Here is a 22,440-nt window from a genome sequence, read left to right on the forward strand (position 1 = left end):
TTTCTTTTTTTTTTTTTTTTTTTTTCCAGTCCTCAATTCTCCAAGTCTACATTTATAAATTAACAGTGTGACTCCTGTTGTGAAACTGGGGAAAGAACGTCCACCTCAATTTAAACTGGAAACCAAAGGATGCTTTCACATCAAAGAAATGATCAGAAGGGCTGTGTCACATTCCAAAGCCAAAAAAAATTAACAAGAATGCAAACACGATGGATAATGTACCACTGCCAAGACTGTCTGCCCACAGTGGAGATTTCAGCGACGCTGTCCAGTGAAACGGCCTTCCATTTGCCCGGTTCCTCGTCCAGAGCCAAGTTTCTGTGCCATGCCACCTCTCGGAGGGGGTCCTCTTCCGTCACGGTCTCGCATCATGCCACCACCCACTATTCCACGGGGACCCCCAGGGCCTCTATCATTGCGACGAATATCCCTACGATCATCGCCTCCACCTCGGGTCTCTCTTTCACGAGCGGCTCTTGTTTTTTTCTCTTCTACGTTCAAGCGCACCTCACCCCGGAACATAATAGGCTTATAGGGAAAAGCGTTCAAGGCACACGTTAGTCACCGTTTCACAAAGTCCATTTATACAAGGCATATGAAAACACTGCATTCGCTGCATGCCTCAGCCTACCTTCACTTACATGCGAAAGACAAAAATTAACTGTTAACGGTTCCCTGCAGCACACAACCTTAGCCCTAGAGGTCTACAGTAAATGGAACAGCATTTTTAAATTCATTTGGCATGCAAGGAATTAAAACGCCTTTCTCAAGTAAGGGCAGGGTTGTCTTTAGCCTCTTCACTGCCAGCTTTAGCCTTTTCACTTCGGGGCTAAAGTTCCTGAAGAATTGCTCTACTGGGTCTCACTCCCACAGACTAGAAATGAAAACTGCTGCTTTCTCCTCTCCGATTCCTCAAGTCACAACCACAAATAACCTTGCTCCTTTTTCTGAGCCCCAGGACGCAGAATTCAGAGATCCACGTGATGCCCTTCAAAAGGTTATGGACTCAACTTTCAGCTTAAAAGGATCTCTGTAAGTAAGCGTTGAGCTCCATGTGGTGTCTACGTGCAGAGGTAAAAAACCTGAATTTGGTATGACGTGGTTTGAGGAACACTGGCACAGCTTTTCTTTTGTAAGCTACAGAACACTCCTGACAGAACGAGTATGCCAAAACTACATTTTTCTTCCAACTGTTGTCTGAATGCCAGAAACAACAGCAATGCAAGCTGGGATGGCCCACGCTACTTGGGGTTTAGGGCATTCAGTCCATCCTTTGAAGGCTACTCAATGCCAATACTTACTTTTGCAACTAAAATTCGCTGGACCGGCTCAGAATCGTCAAATACCACGAAACCAAAATTAGGCAGTTTTCCTCCCACTCCTTTAGTATTTATGCGAAGTTCTACCACATTTCCGAAGCCTGGGAAAACACAAGGGAAAAGCCACGTTATGAAAAAACCACAGTGCCAGCTCTACCACCCCTCCGCTTGTTCCAGACAACACCTGTAGTGCTACATCATGTAAAAGTTCCCCTGTGTGGCCCTAAGTGAACGTTACGTGACTTTTCAACACAGTTTTTCTTCTTAGTCTCCGCAGCTGAAATTGCTACTTACTCATGAAGAACTCTTTCAGTTCACTCTCATCGATATCATGCGGCAAGTTCCCAACAAAGAGCTGGTGGCTGTCTGGATAGCGAATTATTCGACGATTATCCGACTCATTCTGTTCCATGTCCCCTCTCCCTGTCGTCAACAGAAAGAAGAAGGTAGAGCCACTGAGGTTAGAAGATGTGTGTAGATTTGGATGAACACACCTACGAACAGCACCAAGCACGTTCACTCAAACAATTCTGTATCTTCAGCTCTTGAGCTTATGTTTACCATGGGTCACACAGCAGGGAGGATACTATCTTCCTCTTTACATAGTCCTGACAATTTTGTAATAATACCGCAAAGTATCTGGGTTTTTTTTGTGTGGTTTCCCTGGTTAGGTTAAATCAATCCATGTTAACTAAAACATCTGGCATACTGGGCAAGTTTGCTTAAGAGGTCCTTGTTATATCTTAAATCGTTATACTGAAGAGAAGCTCACTACCTATTAAAACGTACTTTTTAGAAGATTCGGATTTAAGTCACCTCTTCATCAATTCCTTAGCACAGTAACAGTATCCTTACTTTGGCACTCATATTAAAAACAATGTTTGCCAGTCACCTCTTCTGGCTTTCATCTTCCACCATTTTGTCCCAAATACAGGTGAGAGTTCCTCGTGTTCTCTCCAGCTCAACCAAAGTATTAGTATGCTTAGCAGCATGCAAGATAAAATCTTTCCCGGTATCTCCCTACTAAATCATTACCTGCCTCGCCGTGTGACAGCAGCACACCGTTACCCCTTTTGTACCTGAAGTATTACAGCGTAGGTATCTACCCCTTTCTCTCCTCAGCTTCCCCTACAAGCCCATTTACTGCAAGCTTGCTAGCTCGTTTGAAAGCTTTCCTTAAGCAGATAAAACAGCTCGCTGACTTCCTCTGAAAATAAGACCGTAGGGCTGAAGCTCTACCATTTGGCCAACTGAGATTTCAGCTTTTTCTCCCCTGCCTCTGCTACCCCACAGAGTAAGATGAGAATTAAAAGACTCGGGCTCTGTTACACATTTTCTGTATGACTTGTATTACACCCAAGAGTAGCAGAAATGCAGATTTGCAACTTGATTTAGCCACAAGTTGCAGCTTTTGCTCCCTGCTGCAGATGACATGTTAAAAACCCAAGAAATGTTAACCTGTAACAGATGTCACGGTTCTTTCTCGGTGCCTTAAACCCTTTCAGTTTCAGTGTCGTCCCCGCGTGAAGATGTACTTGCATCGATCAAAGCAAAAAGCACTTTCAAGTCCAATCCGTACCACAGTTTGGCATGCACTTACTGAAAACCTTCCTCAGAATGAATTTTAGCTAGAGTTGGTGGAAATGCTTACAGTCGCTGAGACTTAACCGCTTCTGCAGGCAGCGCTCTGCCAGCTTTACATTACCACTTGAGGATAATCGCAAATACCACCCCTCCCCTTAGAACTCATGACTTATTTTCACACTTAGGGAAGACGATGAACTGATCAACATCCTGTAAGTCTGGGCCTTGGACTAGATAGCTTTTGCCCAGTGCTGCGCAGGGGTTTGCCAAGCGACCAGGCTGGACTGATGAATGCAACTCAGAAGGCTTTCACCTCTCAACACCACTTCTGACGACCGTCAAGTAACGTGCGCATTTTCTAGCCAGATCACCCTACAGATTTGGCTACTCTGTATGAGTAAGAAAATGCAGACAGCTGGCTGCTCATAAACTAAGACAAACATGAGGCAGCCAAACTCAGAACGGTATTTTAGACAATTACACAAGATGGAAAAACATGTATAAAATTATTAACTGACCGAGGCTGACACGGTGGGAAGGCTTTCTTCCAAAACAAAGAGCAACAACAGGTACTTAAAAGCTCTTACTTCCAAGGTTCAGCAAAATTAGAGGACATGGAAAAAAAACGTGTTTTCCATACCAGCTTTTCAGAACTGCATCAAGCCACATGAAAAGTACTCAAGCATATAAGCGAGTGGCCTGGCTATTAAAAAACATTTCAACAGAACAGAAGCTTGGAAACAATGCCTGATCTTTGCAACAACTCATTACCAGCTTGGACTCCAAATCATATTTCCCCATTTCTGGTTGAAGGCAGTAGGAACAGACAGTTCATTATCAGCCAAATACAATACAGGTACAGACAAGACCCGTCAAGGAGACACCTCTCATTAACTACTCCCAAGCAGACACATAAGCCGATCCACGTTACCTGGTCGAGGTCCTCGGGGTGGAAAACCCGGTCTTTCCCTGGGACGTTGTTCACGTACACGAGGAGGTTGAGACTGAGCTTCAGGTTTAGTTTCAACTCTTGGCTAAAACAGGAGAAGAACATGCATCATTAAACACCGACCCAGTAAAAAAAACCCCAAAACCCAGAACTCACCAAAACAAAAAAAACCCACAACACAACACATAGATAAGTGGCATGCACAAAACGAACTCCAGAAGATATATGTCCATGTCAATGTTTTTGGGAATACATTTTTTTCACCTCTATAAATTCCTCTGTACCAATCCAGGACTGCAGTGTTCAGTTATCTCTGCTAAAAGGTGCAAAGCAAACATCTCTCAATCAGAGCGTCTGCCCAAAACATGGCTAAGGTGAATTTTCCATGTTTGACCGGGCATTGAGACCCCAACGCTCCGTTATTCGAGAATCCCTCAACCTGACTAAAAACCCCACATAGATCAAATAAAGCTTCCTCATGCCAAGCTCAAACTTCACGGATTAGCAGGTAGTCTGAGATGAACACAAAGAGATGGGCAAATCACATTTTCTGTCTGAGTCCCTGAGGGATTCTTTTCCTCGAATACAGAAAAACTATAAGGAAAGTAGCAAAAAGAAAGAGGAGAACAAAACAAAAGCCCTCAGAAGTGTAAGAAGTATTTCTGATAGAATAAAGCCACCTGAAATGACAATTTCTACAGACTACCTGCTGAGGATATGCTTCAACTTTCCTGATGTCAAGACCACGATGCTCAAAGTACACCGTTCGTATTCTCAGGAACTTGAACACCTATTCCATTTTTTGCAAGCAAAAAATGCTTTTAAAGATAATTTGAGAAAAAGAGACAGAAAACCAAAAAATATTTCTGTGCAGCTTGTTGGTTACTGAAGGAATTTCCAACATCTTTAAAACTCCACTTTCTGTACAACAGTCCAGCAGCTGCTGCTGTGCTGGGTTCTTATCTTAGAAAAACAAAATTATCCTTAGGAGCATAAAGAAGAACACTAGCTTCCAAGGAAGAGTAAACACAAGGTCAACGGCTATAGGCCCAGACTGCTGCGGAGAAGTAGTTTATGTTAAACATCTCCCTTATTTCCCTTTGAGGACTCAAGACAACTGACGGTTCCAGCCAGAGAGTATCCCACAGGGGTAAAAAGACTGTATTTTACATGAAACGTGCAGGTATTACGCACCAAATAAATGTTTCAGCCCTCATATCACTCGTGCTCTACCCAGATAGGCATTAGCTTGTCCTTCCAACCTTTCCAGGATCATTTTTTCAGTTCCAAGAATAAGCTAGAAAAATCAGCCTTCCTGTTAAATCTCTTTTCATTATACCTCCTCATGGGTCACTGGAGCTCCCCTGCCATCTTTTACTCACACATCTTCACGGCATTATAAATTATACCTCAAAGCGAAACTCAATAAATTCAGACCTCCATTTCTTAGACACTTATGGCTATCGGGCTTAAACACTCTGTCCTTCCATCGGCCATAGCAAAGACTTGCTAAGTCCCTGATGTCCTTCTATTAAATCCCAAATGACAGTTAACTTTTACCCGCTTGCTTTGCATTTCACTGAACATCTCATCTATCACACAAATACTCTCTGTCTACCCAAACAACAAACAGCTAATGTCATTAGTTGCTTTCTAATCAGTACCATCCCTTTTTACAGAGGAAGACTGCCTCAGTGCTCTCTGGCGCTGCCTGAAGAGGAAAGCACTTGCGCAAAACTGTGCTCCCCCCAGAACACTGCAATTATTAGCAGCGACACAAGATGCCTATCGAGGGCTGCCATTTACAGCCCAAGCAGCAGCTAACTGCAACTCTCATTTCACAGAGAGCACACAAAGTGGACCGAAAGGCACAGAATAAGGATTTCAACAGACAACGACTAAAGGAGCGCTCAACCCAGGAGCCACGTATGCCACAAACCTCAGCCTAACGGACCTTTGAGAACAATTAAGGAAAAGGTGACATTGTCTCTTCTCTTCAGGAGCTCACATGGGGAGGGAAAGGGACCTCCTTCTGCTACGGCAATGATACTGGCAATGACAGCAAAACCAGCCACAAGTCAGCCTTTACTCACCAACTCTGGAACTGAATACCCCCCTGAAACAGAGGAGGATGGGACAGAAAGAGCAAGGGAAGAGGTGGCTCCAAAGGCTGGTACAATTCTATTTTTGAAATCTTACGAGGCTTAAAAGTTTCTCTAGAGTGAGATGCCTGCCACAATCAAAATGCATGCATGCAAAGAACCAACTAGCCAAGCAAACAAACAAGAAACCACACTTCACATGAAACAAAAGAAAAAATCCCACATCATCTCACCTGAATTCCAGTAGCTAGGTTAGATGCATACCTCAGATAGCTACCACACTGTCTCTGAGGTAAATGTGGACCACACAACTTAACTAAAGGCACTCATCAATCACTTCCACAAAGGCGCTACAGATTATAGAAGAGTCTATCCAGAGTCCGGACAGATTAAAGGTGGTGAGAGAATGCAGCGCCTGTAAACAGATCTTTCCCTGAACTCACCACTTCCAAGCCAGAAGACAAGAGTCAGGGAGCATGCCTCCGTCCCTCCGGCACCCCTACGACAGCTGATGTGTTAATGCAAATGGGAGGCCAGAATATCTGAAAATGCTATAAAGAGAAGGCCCGATTTGTCAGTGTAGGTAGGTTCATTTCTAATCGCCCACAAGAAGAAAAAGAGCAAGAAACGCTGACCTGTTTAACTCCACAGCTGTAAATAAACAGGAACTGAACTGGTTTATATCCAAAACAGTACGTGTGCAGTCCTTTGAGGGGTTATGAGTTAATACTACAGAGGCTATATTTTTAACTTGATAAAAGATGGGGGAATAACTGGAGTGATGCAGAGAAAGGAATGAGAAGGACAGTTATCAGCCGCTTTGTAACACCACTGATGCTGGCTATAACAGCATCCCAAAGAAGCCACCCACCCACTAGTGCAATCTACTGTCCTCATTTACATGCACAGTATCTGGCATTAACGGATCCAAGAGAACAGGAAAAAGCTGCTACTGATATGTAACCCCTTGTAGAAATTGTTCAGGTGCCTTTTCTACCAGTTTTCTGTATACCGCGTCTGAAAAGCGTGCAAGGAAAGGAGCTAGGAAGTGACTAATTCTGTCTCCAGAAGAGTTGAAATTCTTGCCACTTCGGTATTGTTCAGAAACTTCCACACAGAATTACTTAAACGTGAAGTCACAGCAAAAGTAATCTAAAAGGCAGAAAGCATGACAAGCTGCAGAGGCAACGCAGAAGAGTTTAAGGGGACGTGTATAAGCTACATTCTATTCTCTTGTACAGATAATTTTAAATTCTTTTTGCAGTCATATTACAAAAATCCACCCTCTCTACTGCAAATAAATAAAAACCAATTTTGGTTTTGCATAAGGAAAAGCTATTCTGTACTAGAAAAAACAGTCTTTACGGCTCAGATAACACCTAAATGCTCAAAGCCCTGTTGAAGCTGATGAAGACAGACAGGCTTCCCAACTCATTATATAGCCATTATCTGATTTCTGTGACAGCCCTGTCAGACCAGAAGCAACACCATACAAGTTGTTGGTTTTTTGTTGGGGTTTTTTTCTGTTTTCTTTTTTAACATGCGTTTGGCTGAAGGGCGATCCTAGCCAAGTTCCTCTCTGTCAGTAAAAAAGGGAGAAGAAACCAGTGCAAAAACAACAGCTGCAATAACCCAGTCGCTCCACTGAAAATTGCAGTCTTTTAAAAAGGTTGGACATGAGCTACCACGACATACAGTGCTTTGGTATGCAGCATCAGCAGAAGAGGTCAAAGCACACATTTTCTATTTTGAGGATTTTTATACACATGGAGGCAGCTGAATTGAGAGTCTCAGACCGTCTCACACCAGCTTGGCATGTGCAGGACATGAGCCACCACCCGGTCAAACTTTCTTTCCTCTTTCCCCTCTTCACCCAGTCAACCTAGGAATGGGAAGATAGCATTGTCCTGGCAAGGAAATGTGAATCCTTCCATTCCTCACACAGTCATAAGTTGGTACAGGGTTCTGCGACAAGTTAATATAAGTGGATAATGAAATCCAGCGTGCTTCTGTAGACGTTAGCCTTACAAGGCAATCTTGCACCTTCTCAGAAACGGTGCTATCCCTTTTTACCGCTGGGGCACTTCCGCCAATGAAATACCCCTTTCAAACACACTTTAGAAAACTATCATTTTGTGGGGAGTTGGTTTTTGTTTTGTTTTGGTTTTTTCCCTTGTAAACCAAACCATATCCCATTAAGACAGGTCAGAAAAAATTCTGTAGCGATTTCCTGTTTCCACATGAACAGATTTTAACGTCACCATCACCCAAAGTTACACCTGTTACGTGTACGTGCCTTGGCTTGCGACAAGAAGGTGAGTGCATTAACATTTAAGACACAATTAATTTGTGCAATTTAAGTCAAACAAATTGATCTGTTAATTTAAAAAACTGAAGCAGTTTGCAGAAGTAATGAGACAATCCAAGGTGTTCACAGATGGGTTACCTGTGAGACCGGTGCTTTAACATGGGGTGGAATTCCAGAGGAAGAAACAGTACCACTAGGAGGCAGGTTTTTACTGGTCACTGAAGCCCAAGAGAAAGCCTGCAGGAAATGCAACAAACCTAGGCTACTAATCATGGCAAACCACTGACATTCCTACAGGGAAACTCGTCTGCTGAAAATACACTTTCGGTTCATATCTGACTATTAAATAATTGTTGTGCAAGCATTACAACGAAGATACAGAAGGATTTGCAGTTCTAGCCATCTGTGGACTCCAACGGCGTGGAGCAAGTGTGTACCGTGCCCACTATCACTACTTGAGTGAGCCCGGTTCCCTCAGCGTCCCCAGATCACTGCTTTCCATGATGTAACCAAACCTAGGACTGAAAACCCTGTAGTGTTAAGTGTCTTCTGCACAAAGAAAGAAAGTGGATGCCAGAAGTTAGAAGTAAAAACAGAAAAGAGAAAAAGGATTGGGGGGAAAAAAAAAAGCAAACCAAAAACGGGAGACACGCTGGAGCTAGAAAATGACCTCTCTCCAGCTTTCACCGGTTCCTCCCATCTCTTTCAAAGTACCTAAGGGTGACCGTACCAGATGACGCACGGTGCTTTTTAAGATAAGCCATCCTGCCTCTAAGGGAAACAGTCAATGCCCCCATATTGATTTTGAACCTATACTGCCAGCAATTTTGCAAGTGTCAATGTATTATGGTTTTTTTCAAGGAAGAGCAGTGGTTCCTATCGTATGAGATTTTTGGTGGTGGTAGCTTCAGGTGTTTTCTTAACATATGCTAACTCCACATTTAAAAAGGTTTACACATGCATAAAACCACACACACACATACTTTACAAGCAGAGCATTAAATTTACGATAGGTGACTCGAGCAGCACTTAAAAATAACATCCTTCCCTTTTTTAGTGAAACTTTGCACTTTTACAAGTTCAAGGTTCAAGTCTAGCTCATACAGTTCATACAGCATGACACTGAAAAGAGGTACCAGTTTGGCCCCTCAAAAAGGCTAAGTTCAAAACCAAATCTTCTGGTTTACCGTCTGCACCTAGAAGCACAGATACGACTTTTAACTAACCTTTGGTGGTTCTTGTGGTAGCGAAACAGGTTCTACAGGAGGTGGAGATGGAGACTTCTCTTCTAGCTCCTCAAGGGTCTTTTCTTCTACTTCAGCTTTCAGCGCCTCGGTTTTTGTTTCAGATTCCAATTCCGGCTCAGGTTCATGAGACGATTCTTCTAGCGCCTCCTCTATACCATTGCTACAATAATCAAATGCGTTTTATGCAGCTTATAAATTGCTTTGTATTTTATGACTTTTTATAAGCTATGCTATGGTAATGGCTGGTATTAAAAAGATCATTCTGTTTCCAGTTGCTACCATATGGTACCTACATGTACAATACTGTAAGAAGTTAAGCTGTACCCCTGTAGTTGCACACAAAGCCAAATTGTACTCCTGCTGAAGCAAACACGTTTTACAATTCTCTGCAGATAATCTGAAAATCACACAGACGTATAAACCGTTTAAGGAATAGGTGCTAAACTCAAGAACTGCTGCTCCTAAAAGAATAGAAGCACAGTGAGAGACCAATGGAAGATTAAGCTATACACATAAATGAAGCCAATTTTGGAACGAAACCCGCAGATTATTTACAAAAATGCCATACAAGTTCCTTATACAAGGAGTTGCAAGTCTTGTTTACTGAAAATCACATGCAACTTCTTCTCTACTCTGTGTGTTCAAAATGTAAAGCGATCTGACGTTCTTCACTTCTCTCTTCAGCCACCCCAAAAGCTTACCAAATTCCAAATACACCTGCCTATGCAGCTCCTCCCACAGGTTAGCATATGCTTAAGTGACTATCCGATGAATGATGCCTTTACGACTTCTTTCCAATTGGCACAGTAACCCAAAACCAAGACCTGACTTGATGCTTTTAGGCATCAAAAACTTCCTGCATTATCTTGATTAAGCAAGTCACTGCCAGAATTCCAGCAGACTCCCCTCTTCTATAAGATTTCTCATGAAAAGTATTATTTGACCAGCGTTTAGCGTTATCACTGATGCACTTAACAGACATGATCTAGTGATGTCGTAAATGTTTTTTTAACAAGGAAACCAGGAAGTCAGTTCTGGCCCTTTAAAAGGCATTCCTATGTTTCAAAAAAAGCACAGGGTTTTGTTGTGTGTTTCTTTGTGTTTGGGGGGTTTTCTTTGTTTGTTTAATAAAATGTGTTTTTCTTACAAAAACGTAAAGAGACTTTTTTTTTAAAATCTTGTTTAGATTTTAAGACACTCGGGACAGAGACCTGTTCTTTCAATACAGCTGTACAGCAACTTCTCAAAAAGCAGACCTTCCTCTCAGTTTCAAGTGCTACCCAGATTTGAGGAGTAACGTATCATTAACCACCCCTTTGTTAACCCATCTGTTCATATAAATTACATGATACCAACTCACTGTTGTAATAACAAAGACTCCATTAAGTGTGCACATAAACATGGTTGCTACCTTTTCACCTCACATTTGAAACCAGAAGTGAAAATAACTAACAAACGTAAGAACATCCCCCATTTCCTCTCTCCATTCAAGAAGCAATGTTTCAAAATAATATAACGTTAACATAACACAGATCCGTATCAAGTTAAGTGTACTTTCCTAAACTACCTGTTAAATCGCATCCAGAATCCAAAGCCAAAGCAATTCCGTCATATTTATTAAAAAAGCAACTTCATATAATAAAATAGACTTCTTACGTTACAGGATGGTTTTCATAGTAAGTACTGCTTGCATTCTCTTGCACAGGTTCAGGTGATGGTTGTCTTTCCTCCTGCTCCTCTTCCACCTCTTCCTCAGACTCTGACACAAAAAGAAAAACTTCCTTGAACATCTCTGCAAGCGTACACAAGCCGCACTTAAAATAAAAGCATATTAAACTAGTAGTAATCAAAATAAAGCTTCATCAACTAAATAAGGCAAAATTAGCTGCAAAAAAAAAATAGAAGACCCTTCCACTTGTTCAAGAGGCTTTGTTTCTTACTATTTCCACAAAAAGGAGAAACTAGAGACATATTGCTGCTAGGAAGTTCTGGGAGGAGGGTCTGAGGGTCTTTTAAAGCAGCAGATGCTTTTCATATCATGGAAGTAAAAGAGAATGACTGCACTATTAGCTCATAAATCTCAGTGCCTGAAACTAAGAAGATTAATCTCAAATAGAACGATGATTGCCTAAGATGCTTTGTTCCACAGAACCGAGATGAAAAAATTCCAGAAATTATCCAGTGAACACATGTACATACATTCTGGCTGCACTCTGATTTGCTTTGCCTCAGTGAACAGAGGGGAAAAAAACCACCCAGGTCAAGTTCAGCCCCTGAATAGAAATGAATTACTGCATGTGATAATGATATGAAAGTGAACTACGTGCCATATTTGAAAAGGCAATTACGATTTTTTTCTTCAAATCACTTTACCTAAAAATTCGACTGATCAGAGAAATCAAGTCTACCTGATGAAACTAGTGGCAGCAAAAGTACTACTGTTCGTTATTTCCATTCTCTGCCAAGCCTCACCCACCCTGAGCCAGTTCAGCCCTTTGAGGAATAAGGTACTACTATATAACCTTAATTTTACAGAATGTTTTGGACCAGCAGATAGTTCCAGCAACATAACCTATACTCCCTGCCTCAGCCCCCTCCCAAATTACTATGCTCTGTGCGAATGCAATACAGTTTGCGTCCTTCCATCTCCTCTAGACGCTTCTGAAAGCTCTGCATACATGCTAGAGGAACACGAACAAGACAAACTCTGCATGTGCAGTTCTTCTCACCTTCATCAAGTTCTCCTTCTGAATCCCCAAATACTTCATCTTCATATCTGAAGATATCATTATGAACATAGAACTTGTTTGGAACAGAACCCTGCAAAAGAGCAACATGCATTTTTTCGCATATATGGTATATTAGCAGTCAACAACAAGGATGGACTAGAGATACAAGCTTTGGGGTACACACCGACATTTTGGAATAGGATTATTTCACTAAAGCCATTTTCCAAGTGGTACCTCTACTCTAATCAAACAATTGAACGGTAACTTCCACACAACTGAAAAAGGAAGTTTCAAGCAGAAAAAAAACCATTTTTGCTAACTCGCAGCAATCATAGGTTCTAGCTAAATGTAAAGTCCCTCAGTTTCATCAAGGAACTTGAATTTTCCCTATTAAATTTGAGCAGTAACTTGTGCAGCATCAACGCATACTCGCATTTGCCAGCAGACTTAAAGAAAGTACAGAACTACACTAGAGACTTGATCTGCAGAGCTGAACATTATTTTCTTTATTTATTTGTGCCAATGGCAGCTCCCAAATGCAAGCTCCAATTTGCTTGGTATTACTGCTCCAATATTTCAAGTCTAAGAAAATAAAACAGCTCAGGACGGGTCCAATACAGTTGTTTCTCTGCACTCACATAACGTGGCACATTTAACGATAGCCTCTGGGCCAAGCTCTAAAAGCCAGATCATATTTTTTGCCCCAATATGACAAATTGTAGCTACAGGTCAGGTTTCCATCATCATCATTACTTGAAGTTAAACACAATCTTACATATACTTACTTCTGGAGCAAGCACAAAAGTCTGCATGAACTTCCTCATCGGCTGCCCATTGTTCGACAGCTCTCCCATTACTTGCACAACCACCCCATCACTCAGAGTAGCATGAGCATCCACATGACGAATCTTGGTGTGGCATTCGCTGAACTGTAATGACATCACTTTCTTGTGTATCTCCTAGAAATAAAGAATTACATTTTAGCTACACTGAGTTTTGTACAGAGCTTTACACCTTTTAAATACCTGAGTCTGAACAAACACAAAAAAGCACCCCACTGAAGCTCAAACAGTAAATACGAAACCAAGAAGTGTCTTTCACTGAGAAGGGTCTACCTGAGCTCATCCAACTTTTATTCTGAAGTTTTCCACCAGGATTCAAGTACTTCTCAGAGTAGTCAAATAGCATACAACTTGCTGTCCAATTTTTCCAACTGTATTACAACATATGACCTATTTTAAGGCTTTCATTTTTTAAAGAGCCTGTGAGAGGGACAGGATTTACCTTGTGTTTAAAGAAAAAAAACCCCACCATCCCCCAAACAAAAAAACCCAACCCTCTACGCACCCACAAAGTACCCAAATGTCACAGGAGGGGGTAACATCTGCACCGCCAAGATTTTTGTGCTGCCAAATCAGGTTCTGCTGATTAAAGGAGAAGAAACCAAACCTGCCCTGGGCTAAAAGCCACGTTGCTCAAAGATGTGGCTATCACATGAACAGATGCCCCTAGGTGACAGACATTATTCTGATAAAGAGCTACAACCAAAGCGAAAACTTGTGTTTCCTGGACTTACTTCACTTCTTCAAAAGTTATCTTCCACTTTAAGAAAACTCCACTCACAGAAGAATTTGGTAACATACAGAATTCCATGTAACTCACAAAGATCAAAGTCCCCTTCTCAAGGAACCACTTCTAACTGAAATAAGATACATCAATAGCACAAGTCTAACAGGTCCTCTTGATTTTGTTTCCCATCCTAAATAAATTTTCTGCAGCCCAGATGCAAAGCTGATGAATCAGACACAACCCACAGTAAAAGCAGCGACAATCAAACAAAAAAATTCAAGCCAACAAATTCCTATCTGCCTCTGAACAGCAGGCAGTATCACAATACGTTATTTACCAGATAAGAAAGTCAAAGTAATCGGTAAAGAAAAAGACTGGTTTATACAAGTAAGTTCCGAACATCAACAAGGATTACAGGACTGATTTTGATACGCACAGCTTGACCATACACTGCTTCTTGCGGTTTCCCACTGGCATCCAGTCCTCCATGGACATAAGAAGAATTCCTGCCATAAAACCTGCAAGTGAAGAGATGTAAAGGTCATAGCAGTGAAAAAATAAAACCACATCCAACAAGTATTTTAGCCGAAAGTTGTAGAGCTCAATGCATCAGGAATTTCAGCACAAACAGCAATTCAAGATATATTTTCCACTTCCGAGGCTCAAAGAATACAGGAACAAACAAGCTTAATATTCAGTATTCCAGTTTGCCCAAGGTATGTAGCAAGCTCCCAAATCAACCTCAACCTTTCGCTTGCTTCCTTTAAGCAAGGTGGCCGTTTTGGCTTGAAGGTTCCCCAACGTCAAAATCACCTGCCTGTGTTAAAGCCGCGCTACCCAGCCAAGGCGTTAGCCTCGGGAGGAACAACCCGCCTGCCTCTCCTCTGAACACCCCTTCTCTTCAAAGCTTCGGGCAGCAGTGAGGGATTCTGCCTTGGATTCAGACTGCACAGACAATTTGCCTGACCACCCAACCCACTATCCCCATCTATCCTGTCTCTGTGCTATATGTGGCTGTTATTTCACACTTCAGCTTTCTCGGAAGCGACGGCCAAAGAGCTCATTACAAACCTCCAAAGCATTAGAAAAGACCAGATTCCTCTTAGGCACCACAGCTGAACACAAAGCCCCCAGAAGAAATGCTGTCTGAAATCAAGTGTGAAAAAACAGCAAACGAAAGAAGGCCAAACAAAACTGCATCTTGCTGCTGCCGCACCAAGGGATAAATTCAGTACTAGATGTAGCCCAAAAGCAGCGTTGTCTCTGTGCTTCTTACAGTTAGGCAGTGAATTGCATTAATTGCATCATTGTGTACAATAACTGAATCACCACTTATAGCAGCCTCCACTGTATAACTTTTGACACAAAACTAATATTCCATATTTATGCCACCCAACAAGTAGCAGTTGTGGTTTTGGTCTTGTAAATAGCACAAACCCCCGGACCACTCCAAGAAAAACAAACCCTAAGACCCTTTCTTGACCCAGCTTCTGGATTGGATTTCAAAAGCTTATATTTTTTATATGTAATACACGTACACTTGCTTCCAATATTTTTCTTACGTTTCAGAGATCTTTTTGCACTTTCATTCCACTTCCAAATTTCGAGCCTAGAATAGTCTAGGTTTTGGTTTGGATTTTTACTGCCAGCTTATAAAGCACGTGACAATGCTTAATATTTTCTGTACGTTTAAATTAATAGATCAGACAAAACCATCATATCACACCTTTTTTTATTTAGAAGCATGCTTTGCCTTGGGAGTGATTGCCATGAGGTCTGAATGCTAACACTTGCCCTACTTCTACAAGATACCATTATTATCCACCCTTGTACTGTATGTATGAAATAAAGTTTTCATTAAGTACTTCTATAGACTCACTGTCACACAGATTAGCAAGGACACAGAACATTTCTCTCTAGTTAAACAAGCCAATGCAGAGGGTCGGTGTTAAGATACAGAAATAAACACTCGAACTTCCACATTTGCCATTTCTTGGTTTATCCTGATAAACCTAGAAACTCTTTCCAGTTCTACTTTCCCGAAAATACCAACCCAAGATCTTAACTCCCGTGACTATGTCCAGAAAAAACTCTGGGAAATATTACATTGTTTTCTTTGGTACCAACTGCATAACCACGTTTTTGAGCACGGTCCAGCACTTCCTAACAGCAAGGAAAAACAGAAGTTCAGCTGAAGCAGTGTGCAAGCAGATAGGAAAACATCTTTTCACTCTCTGAATTCCAGAGTAAGCCCTCTGACAGTCAGCATATCTTACTAAGTGCTTTCACAGGGGGTCCGAGAGTTTTAACTTGCTTTTAACGAACTGTTCAAACTCTTTGGTAGGCAGAAAACCTAACAAGTGGGAACTGCAGATCAGGAAAGGAGTAAACGTTAAAGTCCCCAGTTATACGGAATTACAGATTTTCAGTTAAGGGGCCGGTAAAGCCATATAAATTCACCCAAAGTGCAACAGGCATGCAAACTACACAGAGTAACACCCATTTAGCGGGCAAACTGATCTCTGCTTACCCATAACCCCTGGATAAGCTTTGGATAATGACTAGCGACAGGATACTCGGTGCTTTTCTCAAGCTTTTAGTTGGGTAAACCAATAGCTTCAACACTTGCTGTCTACGCTCCCTTACCGCTGCAAGGAGCACATCAAGCATCAGGATGCCATGAAAACCAAAATCTTTCTGTGGCAGCGAGCAAGTTGTTGTTCAGACTAACAGCAAAGGAAAGAGGGAAGATAAGACGCCCTCTCAGAAGAGCATCACTCATAAACAAGGTGGGGCCAAAGAACAGAAAGGCAAATGTCCTCCATATCTGAGCGTGACTAGAAAAAGGGAGCCGCCTCCGCAGCCCAAAAAAAGGGACAGCAGTGGCAGAGACTAAAACTGGCTAGAAGACATTTCACACAAGCAGCTCAAGAATCAGCTACGATTCAACCAAACCAGATCAAAACCTCTAGGATGCTTCTGTGCAGAGGTATCTAAGAGAAATTTCACAGATGCTATTGTTAGTGACACTGGCGCCACCTTTCAAGTGGACGGAGAATATTCGTGAGCACAGAGTATCACCTGCACCAGGGGAGCTTGCCTCGTGAGTGTCTATCCAGCTCCCCCGACCTCAGCAGGGCCATTCCAGGAGACAGTTAATTGACCAGTCATCAACAGCCCCTCCACTTTATAAAAGAAGAAAAATTCTGTAATGTTTTTGGGCTAGAGCCCTTGATGAAAACACAGTTCCTGCAAGAAGGTAAACTCTATGGACAATTCCCTGTTCCCACTCAATGTACCACACACACAGCATAATTTGGAAAGCTGCATTTCGGAGTTGTTTGAGTAAACCTTGAGTTTTAGAGGGGTGGGAGTAATATCTAGTACCTCCTATAAAGCACCAAAGTTGTCTTCAACAGGCTAAATGTCTCCGCAGACACCATTTTTCCTCACATGTACGCTTCTGTCAATTTCATATAACCCCAACCCGGAAAAATCAGTCTACATCCCAAACGTTCCAGGAACACCAGTTCCATAATGCTCCCATAGCATGTGTTAATATAGATGCAACGGAAGTAATGTTGCCATACTAAGGGAAAGCAGGAGGGAAGGCAAACCTGGAATAGCTGGCTGCTCTTCATTGACTGAAGCAGTTATGGAGGAAAAACATACCGATAGCATTTTGCTTCTTAAATCAAAACACTCCCCCCTGCCTCCAAATCCTACCAAGGTTACAGTCACTATCATTACAGGTAAACGCTCTTACCAGCAAAATCAAAGACTACTTTGAACCCCAAGTTTGAGGCATGGGTGATTTACCCCAATATACAGTTTAACTGCCATTGAAAATAAGCGTTACAAAAGGAAAGGCAATCTCATCGTAGAACCAATGTAATTCTCCCTCTGCCTTCGGTATTAAGCTGTGAAGCATGGCCTAATCATCCCTTATAAACTCTTCTCTGTCTCTTTGTTTATGCAAACAATTTCCAGGTTTCAGAGCAAAACGACAGCACGCTTCACAAGAAACTTGTCTTACTAACTTGGGCTTTTCTATCACTCAAAAATGACCCTGCTGTTCCGATATCAGGATTTCCATTGCATCATTTGCTCAGAACGTAATTGTTGCCTTGAAAAACTGGTATAGTCACACCCTTTCTAAGTCTCTTAGCAGAATTTCAACTGCCTGACCTTTACAGGCGATGGATAGTTACGGATATCGACAAGATGCTAACTGCTGACAGACCTGCCTAAGAGGTGCCTCCCAAGCTAACTCCAAGGCAAGGGGTCCTTTCCCAGGTCACCTGGGGAAAACACCCAGGCATGATACGTACCTAAGGAACGCAGTTCTTGGGTCAGAGAGAGCTGTCAGTTTGTAGATCAGGTATCGATGTGTTACATGGACATACTTGCCCAGTTGTTGATCTGATCTGACTCATTTGTTGAAGTTTTGAGGGCGAGGAAAAATTCTGCAATTGCTAAAAATCCTGCTTTTCACTTCTCTTAGATTACTAAACATAGACTAGGAAAGCCTGGAATACCCTACTCAGACACCTTAAAAACCGATTTAAACGCAGAAAACAACATGGTTCTACAGCGGTTCAATGATTTAAGTAAAAATGATACCATTCATTTTCCCTACCTCAAAGCTACAGATGAAAAGAGGCATTATTCAAAAGACTGAATTCTTAAGCAAGCCATCTGAGAGTTCTAACTAGTGCTGAACCAAACAGTCCAATTTTTCACCATCAACCTTATGTCGAGTTCTGAGACAAGCCCAACCCAAGCAGCGGCTGCTTTTTTTCTTTTTATACACTGGCAAAGCGACTTTCACCTTCATTTATTACAAGTCCATGCTGCTCTAAGTCCAAATGTGGAAATGCAAAATCTTAAGTGACAAGCTGTACATAGCCAATCAAAACCAGAAAAAGAAGGAGGGGGGGAAAAAAAAAAAAAGAAGGAAGAAACACATTCAGAGTACCACTTAAATAGTGGACACGGGTAAAAAAAAAACTACTGTATTTTCCACCTACCTTGTCCAGGCCGTGACATTTATACTTAAATCTCCAATCATAATCTGAATAAAAATTTCTCAGAGGCAATGCAAAATATGGCATCCTGAAATAATTAGCACGCTTGTCTTCGGTACTAAATGCAAGTGCTTCCTCTGTCATTTCCTTTCCTTTTCTTTTCTGTCTTTTTAGAAAAGTATTTCTGGAATACATCCACATTACCATTTTATCAGCTCACTTTTCCACACAGGAAATACCTTGCTAACATGCCATACATCCGTACGATCAGACTCGGTTCTAGAGCCTAAGGAGTTTTCAGTAAGACAAAACAGTTTTCCAAGAGCCCAAAAATCAGCCAGGTCCATTTTCTCCCATACTCAGAAATTAATGTTGATCTGATTTATAATGAACAGTACACACTTTTGTTCAAAAACATTAGTCACTTTGTGTGTGAAAGCGTTACCTGTGCAAGAAGTCAGGAGCTTTATTTAGCAGAGTGTAGTACTGTCTCACGAACTCCCGCCCTACGAGCAGGGGACTTGGCTTCTCCATCACCATTTCTTTGGTACACAGTGTCAAATGCTGTAATTAAAAATATTCACGTTAGTTTGAAGACAGCCCTGTATCTCACAAGTTCCCCATAAAAGGATGAGCATAATGATATTAGAATTGAAACAATTATGTGAACAGGAACTTAATTCACACAGAACTACTCCACCAATTCAGGTCACCCTCCCGCACCTCCTTTGAGTAAATAAAAGGATTTCAGTCAATTCATGTGTTACTGTGACAAAGAGGGAACAGTGGAAACAAAGTCCCTTACAGAACAGGTGCTTTTAAAAAAAACAAACCCACCCGACCAAGCAAACAAAAACCCAGTTAAAAATGTCTAGCACCGTTTATTTAACCCTTTGGCAATAAACTGATGAACAATTAAAAATCCAAGTTCAACAGCACTGCAAAACTAAATGGAATATATTTTCTTAAGTCAGCCAGTAACATTCCTTTATCTCAAAGCACATCTGCTTCAAAATGCTACTGTCACATCTGTAACACGAAGATGGTAGCACCAATATTCTGAAATAATTATGTGGGCTGGATTCATATTCCCTGAAGACTGGGAAGGGAAACCTTTATGCCTCAGAGATCACCAAAGCCTTAGGTACTACTTGTCCGAGCTAACTGCATTTCACATTCGTCAGAATAATTTAGGTTGGAAAGGACTTCTGGGGGTCACCTGGTTCAACCCCGGGCGCAAAGCATGACCAGTTTCTAACATGTTGCTCATTAAAACAAGTTCTGAATAAGGTTATTTGCTAACATGTAAACAGAAATTCCATTTGCAATTTGTGCCTGTCGGCTGTCATTTTAACATGGCGCACCTTGGAGAAGTATGGATCCACACCCTCCCACCAGGTAGTTGAAGGCAGCAATAACATATCATCCTCCCACTCCGGTCCTCTGTTCTCCAGGCTGAACAAGCTCAGCCCTCTCCAAGTCTCCTCTCTCTGGGTGCGACAATCCTCTAACAATCCTGGTGATCCTACACCAGACCCATTCCAGCATGTTCGTTTCTTTCCTGTACTGAGGAGTTACAGCTGGGAGCAATACTCTGGGTGTCACAAGAGTCCAAATGGAAAGGAAGAATCACTTCTGCTCACTATACTCCTGCTTAGGCAGCCCAGAACGCAACCGCCCTTCATCACTGCAAAGGTACGCTGCTGACTCAAGTTCAACTTTTCTGCCAGGACACCAAGGTCCATTTGTGCAAAGCTGCTTCGTATCCAGTCGTTTCCCAGCCTTTACTTTTGCATGCAGTTTTTCCATGCACACGCAGAACTTGGTAATTTGCCTTTGTTGAACTTTGTGATGTTCCTGTCAGCCCATTTCTCCAGCCTATCCCTCCAGAAACTTGCTGCAGATCGCTTCAGCCCATCATCCAGGTCATGAGAAAGGCGTTAAACAGCATTAAACAGCATCAGCCCCAGCATTGCCCCCAGAGAAACTTCGCAAACGGCCAGCTACCGGTTGGACTTTGTATCGCTCACCACAACCTTTTGATGCTGGCTGTCCAGACAGTTTCCCACCCACCTCATAGGCTATCTGTTCAGTTTGGCTCCCAGGATAGTACAGAAAACCAAGGCCTTACTGAAATCAAGGTAAACCACATCTATTGCACTTTCCTCATCCACTGAGCCATCGGTGCCATCGCAGAAGGCAAGCTAGTTTGTCAGTTATAACTTGCCCTTGCTAAATCCACGCGGGCTGTTCCAAACACGTTCTTGTCCTTCATGGATCTGAACACAACTCCCAGCAGGACTTGCTTTACAAGCCTTCCCAGGGATCAAGGAGAAGTCGGCCAACCTATAATTCCCCCAAGTCCTCCTGCCTCGAACGGTTCTTAGTTTTACTTGCTATGCTCCTACCCATCCATACTGTCTTGCAGATCATCCATGTCATAAAATGACCTTCAGCACTCTGGAAATCTTTCTGATGGCTTGCCAGCACCCGACACGTTGCTTTTTCCAGCTCATGTCAGGAATGCTGAACTCACTCCTGAATACCAGCGTCTGCAATCATGAGATTCCCTCCAGTTCTCTAAAGAAAACTTAATCTACTTTCTCTCTCAAAAAACAAATTTGTAGGCAAGGCAGGCAAAGAAGACCAAGTCAAAAACCCAAGTTTCCAACTTGGGAGATAATCCCAAAATAAGATTTTTGTTTTCTTACTAAAATAACCTCGACCCATCAATCCAAGCCAAGGGCCAATACGAAGGGCTGTTTGCAAACAGCTGGACAGGACGTAAAGCATATGAGGTGAAATTGAGAGATTAACCTCAGCTCAAGAAGGACCTGTAGTAAAGGTAAAACGTTCACAGGAACGGTGCCACAAACATGTCAGATCCTGCATCAAAATGGAATTCTGAAGAAAAAAGCCCAAGTACTTAACTCAAATAGTTCGTACTTAACAGACCATCAAAATACTCTCAACCCAGCAATCCAAGCCACAAGACAAGACCAAGAACTGCTCCCAAATACAGTTAGCCAAGAATCACACTTGAAGCAACCGTCTCAAAAACTTGTAGGCAAGGCAGCAGGCAAAGTCCGAAATACAATTTTTGAACTTGGAGATAAGAAATCAGAAAACTTATTTTAGGATTATCCAAAATTTTTATTATAATATTCCAAGACTCTGAAACACAGTATTAGTTGTGACTCACGGGAAGCCCCGGGGAAGTCATTTTGATAATCAGATGCAAACCCAAATGTCAAGAATACTAAGGGACATCAAAGGCTTGAGCCCTGTGCATGTTCAAAGTGGGAATTTCCAAAGAAACAAAATCTGAGCAATTTGGGGATCTTCCTAACATGACACATACTACAGCAATGGCACGCACGTGGGAATTTTACTTAGAAACCAACCTTAACAGAACAAGGACCTCAGTTTCTATAAGTGAGACTATTCTTTTTTTTGCTCCCCTGCTCCACAAGCAGATGATGAACACAAAATTGGTGATACAATCTTCACCACAAGCGCTTGTGAGAATACACAAGGACGGAGCTTCATCACTTTTTTTTTTTTTTTTCAAAAACCTATTAAAAAGCAGATCATAGCCAGCACACA

General features: G+C 42.0%; 1 protein-coding gene across 2 annotated transcripts; it reads right to left on the reverse strand.

Moving 5' to 3' along the window:
• Positions 1-6: 6 nt before the first annotated feature.
• On the reverse strand, positions 7-19,394 carry G3BP2 (G3BP stress granule assembly factor 2). Of its 2 annotated transcripts, XM_009279317.2 has the most exons (11): positions 19,280-19,394; positions 14,244-14,325; positions 13,024-13,197; positions 12,239-12,329; positions 11,166-11,268; positions 9,489-9,669; positions 8,401-8,499; positions 3,835-3,937; positions 1,614-1,742; positions 1,302-1,420; positions 7-528 (listed from the first exon to the last, which is right to left on the reverse strand). In XM_009279317.2, exons 1-11 carry the CDS (start codon positions 19,372-19,374, stop codon positions 256-258), a joined length of 1,449 nt encoding a protein of 482 aa, XP_009277592.1. In that variant the 5' UTR covers positions 19,375-19,394; the 3' UTR covers positions 7-255. The 2 variants fall into 2 exon arrangements, with proteins under 2 accessions (XP_009277592.1, XP_009277593.1); XM_009279318.2 differs by lacking the exon at positions 8,401-8,499.
• Between the last annotated feature and the right edge of the window lie 3,046 nt (positions 19,395-22,440).

The sequence above is a fragment of the Aptenodytes forsteri genome, unplaced genomic scaffold (genome assembly GCF_000699145.1).
Source record: "Aptenodytes forsteri isolate BGI_AS27 unplaced genomic scaffold, ASM69914v1 Scaffold467, whole genome shotgun sequence".
Lineage (NCBI taxonomy): Eukaryota > Metazoa > Chordata > Aves > Sphenisciformes > Spheniscidae > Aptenodytes > Aptenodytes forsteri.

Excerpts from the sequence above, each read along its gene's own strand:
- G3BP2 (XM_009279317.2), bottom strand. The coding sequence starts at position 19,374 with ATGGTGATGGAGAAGCCAAGTCCCCTGCTCGTAGGGCGGGAGTTCGTG. Across the intron at positions 12,330-13,023 it reads CTTTTGTGCTTGCTCCAGAA|GGTTCTGTTCCAAACAAGTT; the intron begins GTAAGTATATGT and ends GCTCTTTTGCAG. Across the intron at positions 9,670-11,165 it reads TATGAAAACCATCCTGTAAC|CAATGGTATAGAGGAGGCGC; the intron begins GTAAGAAGTCTA and ends TGATTATTGTAG.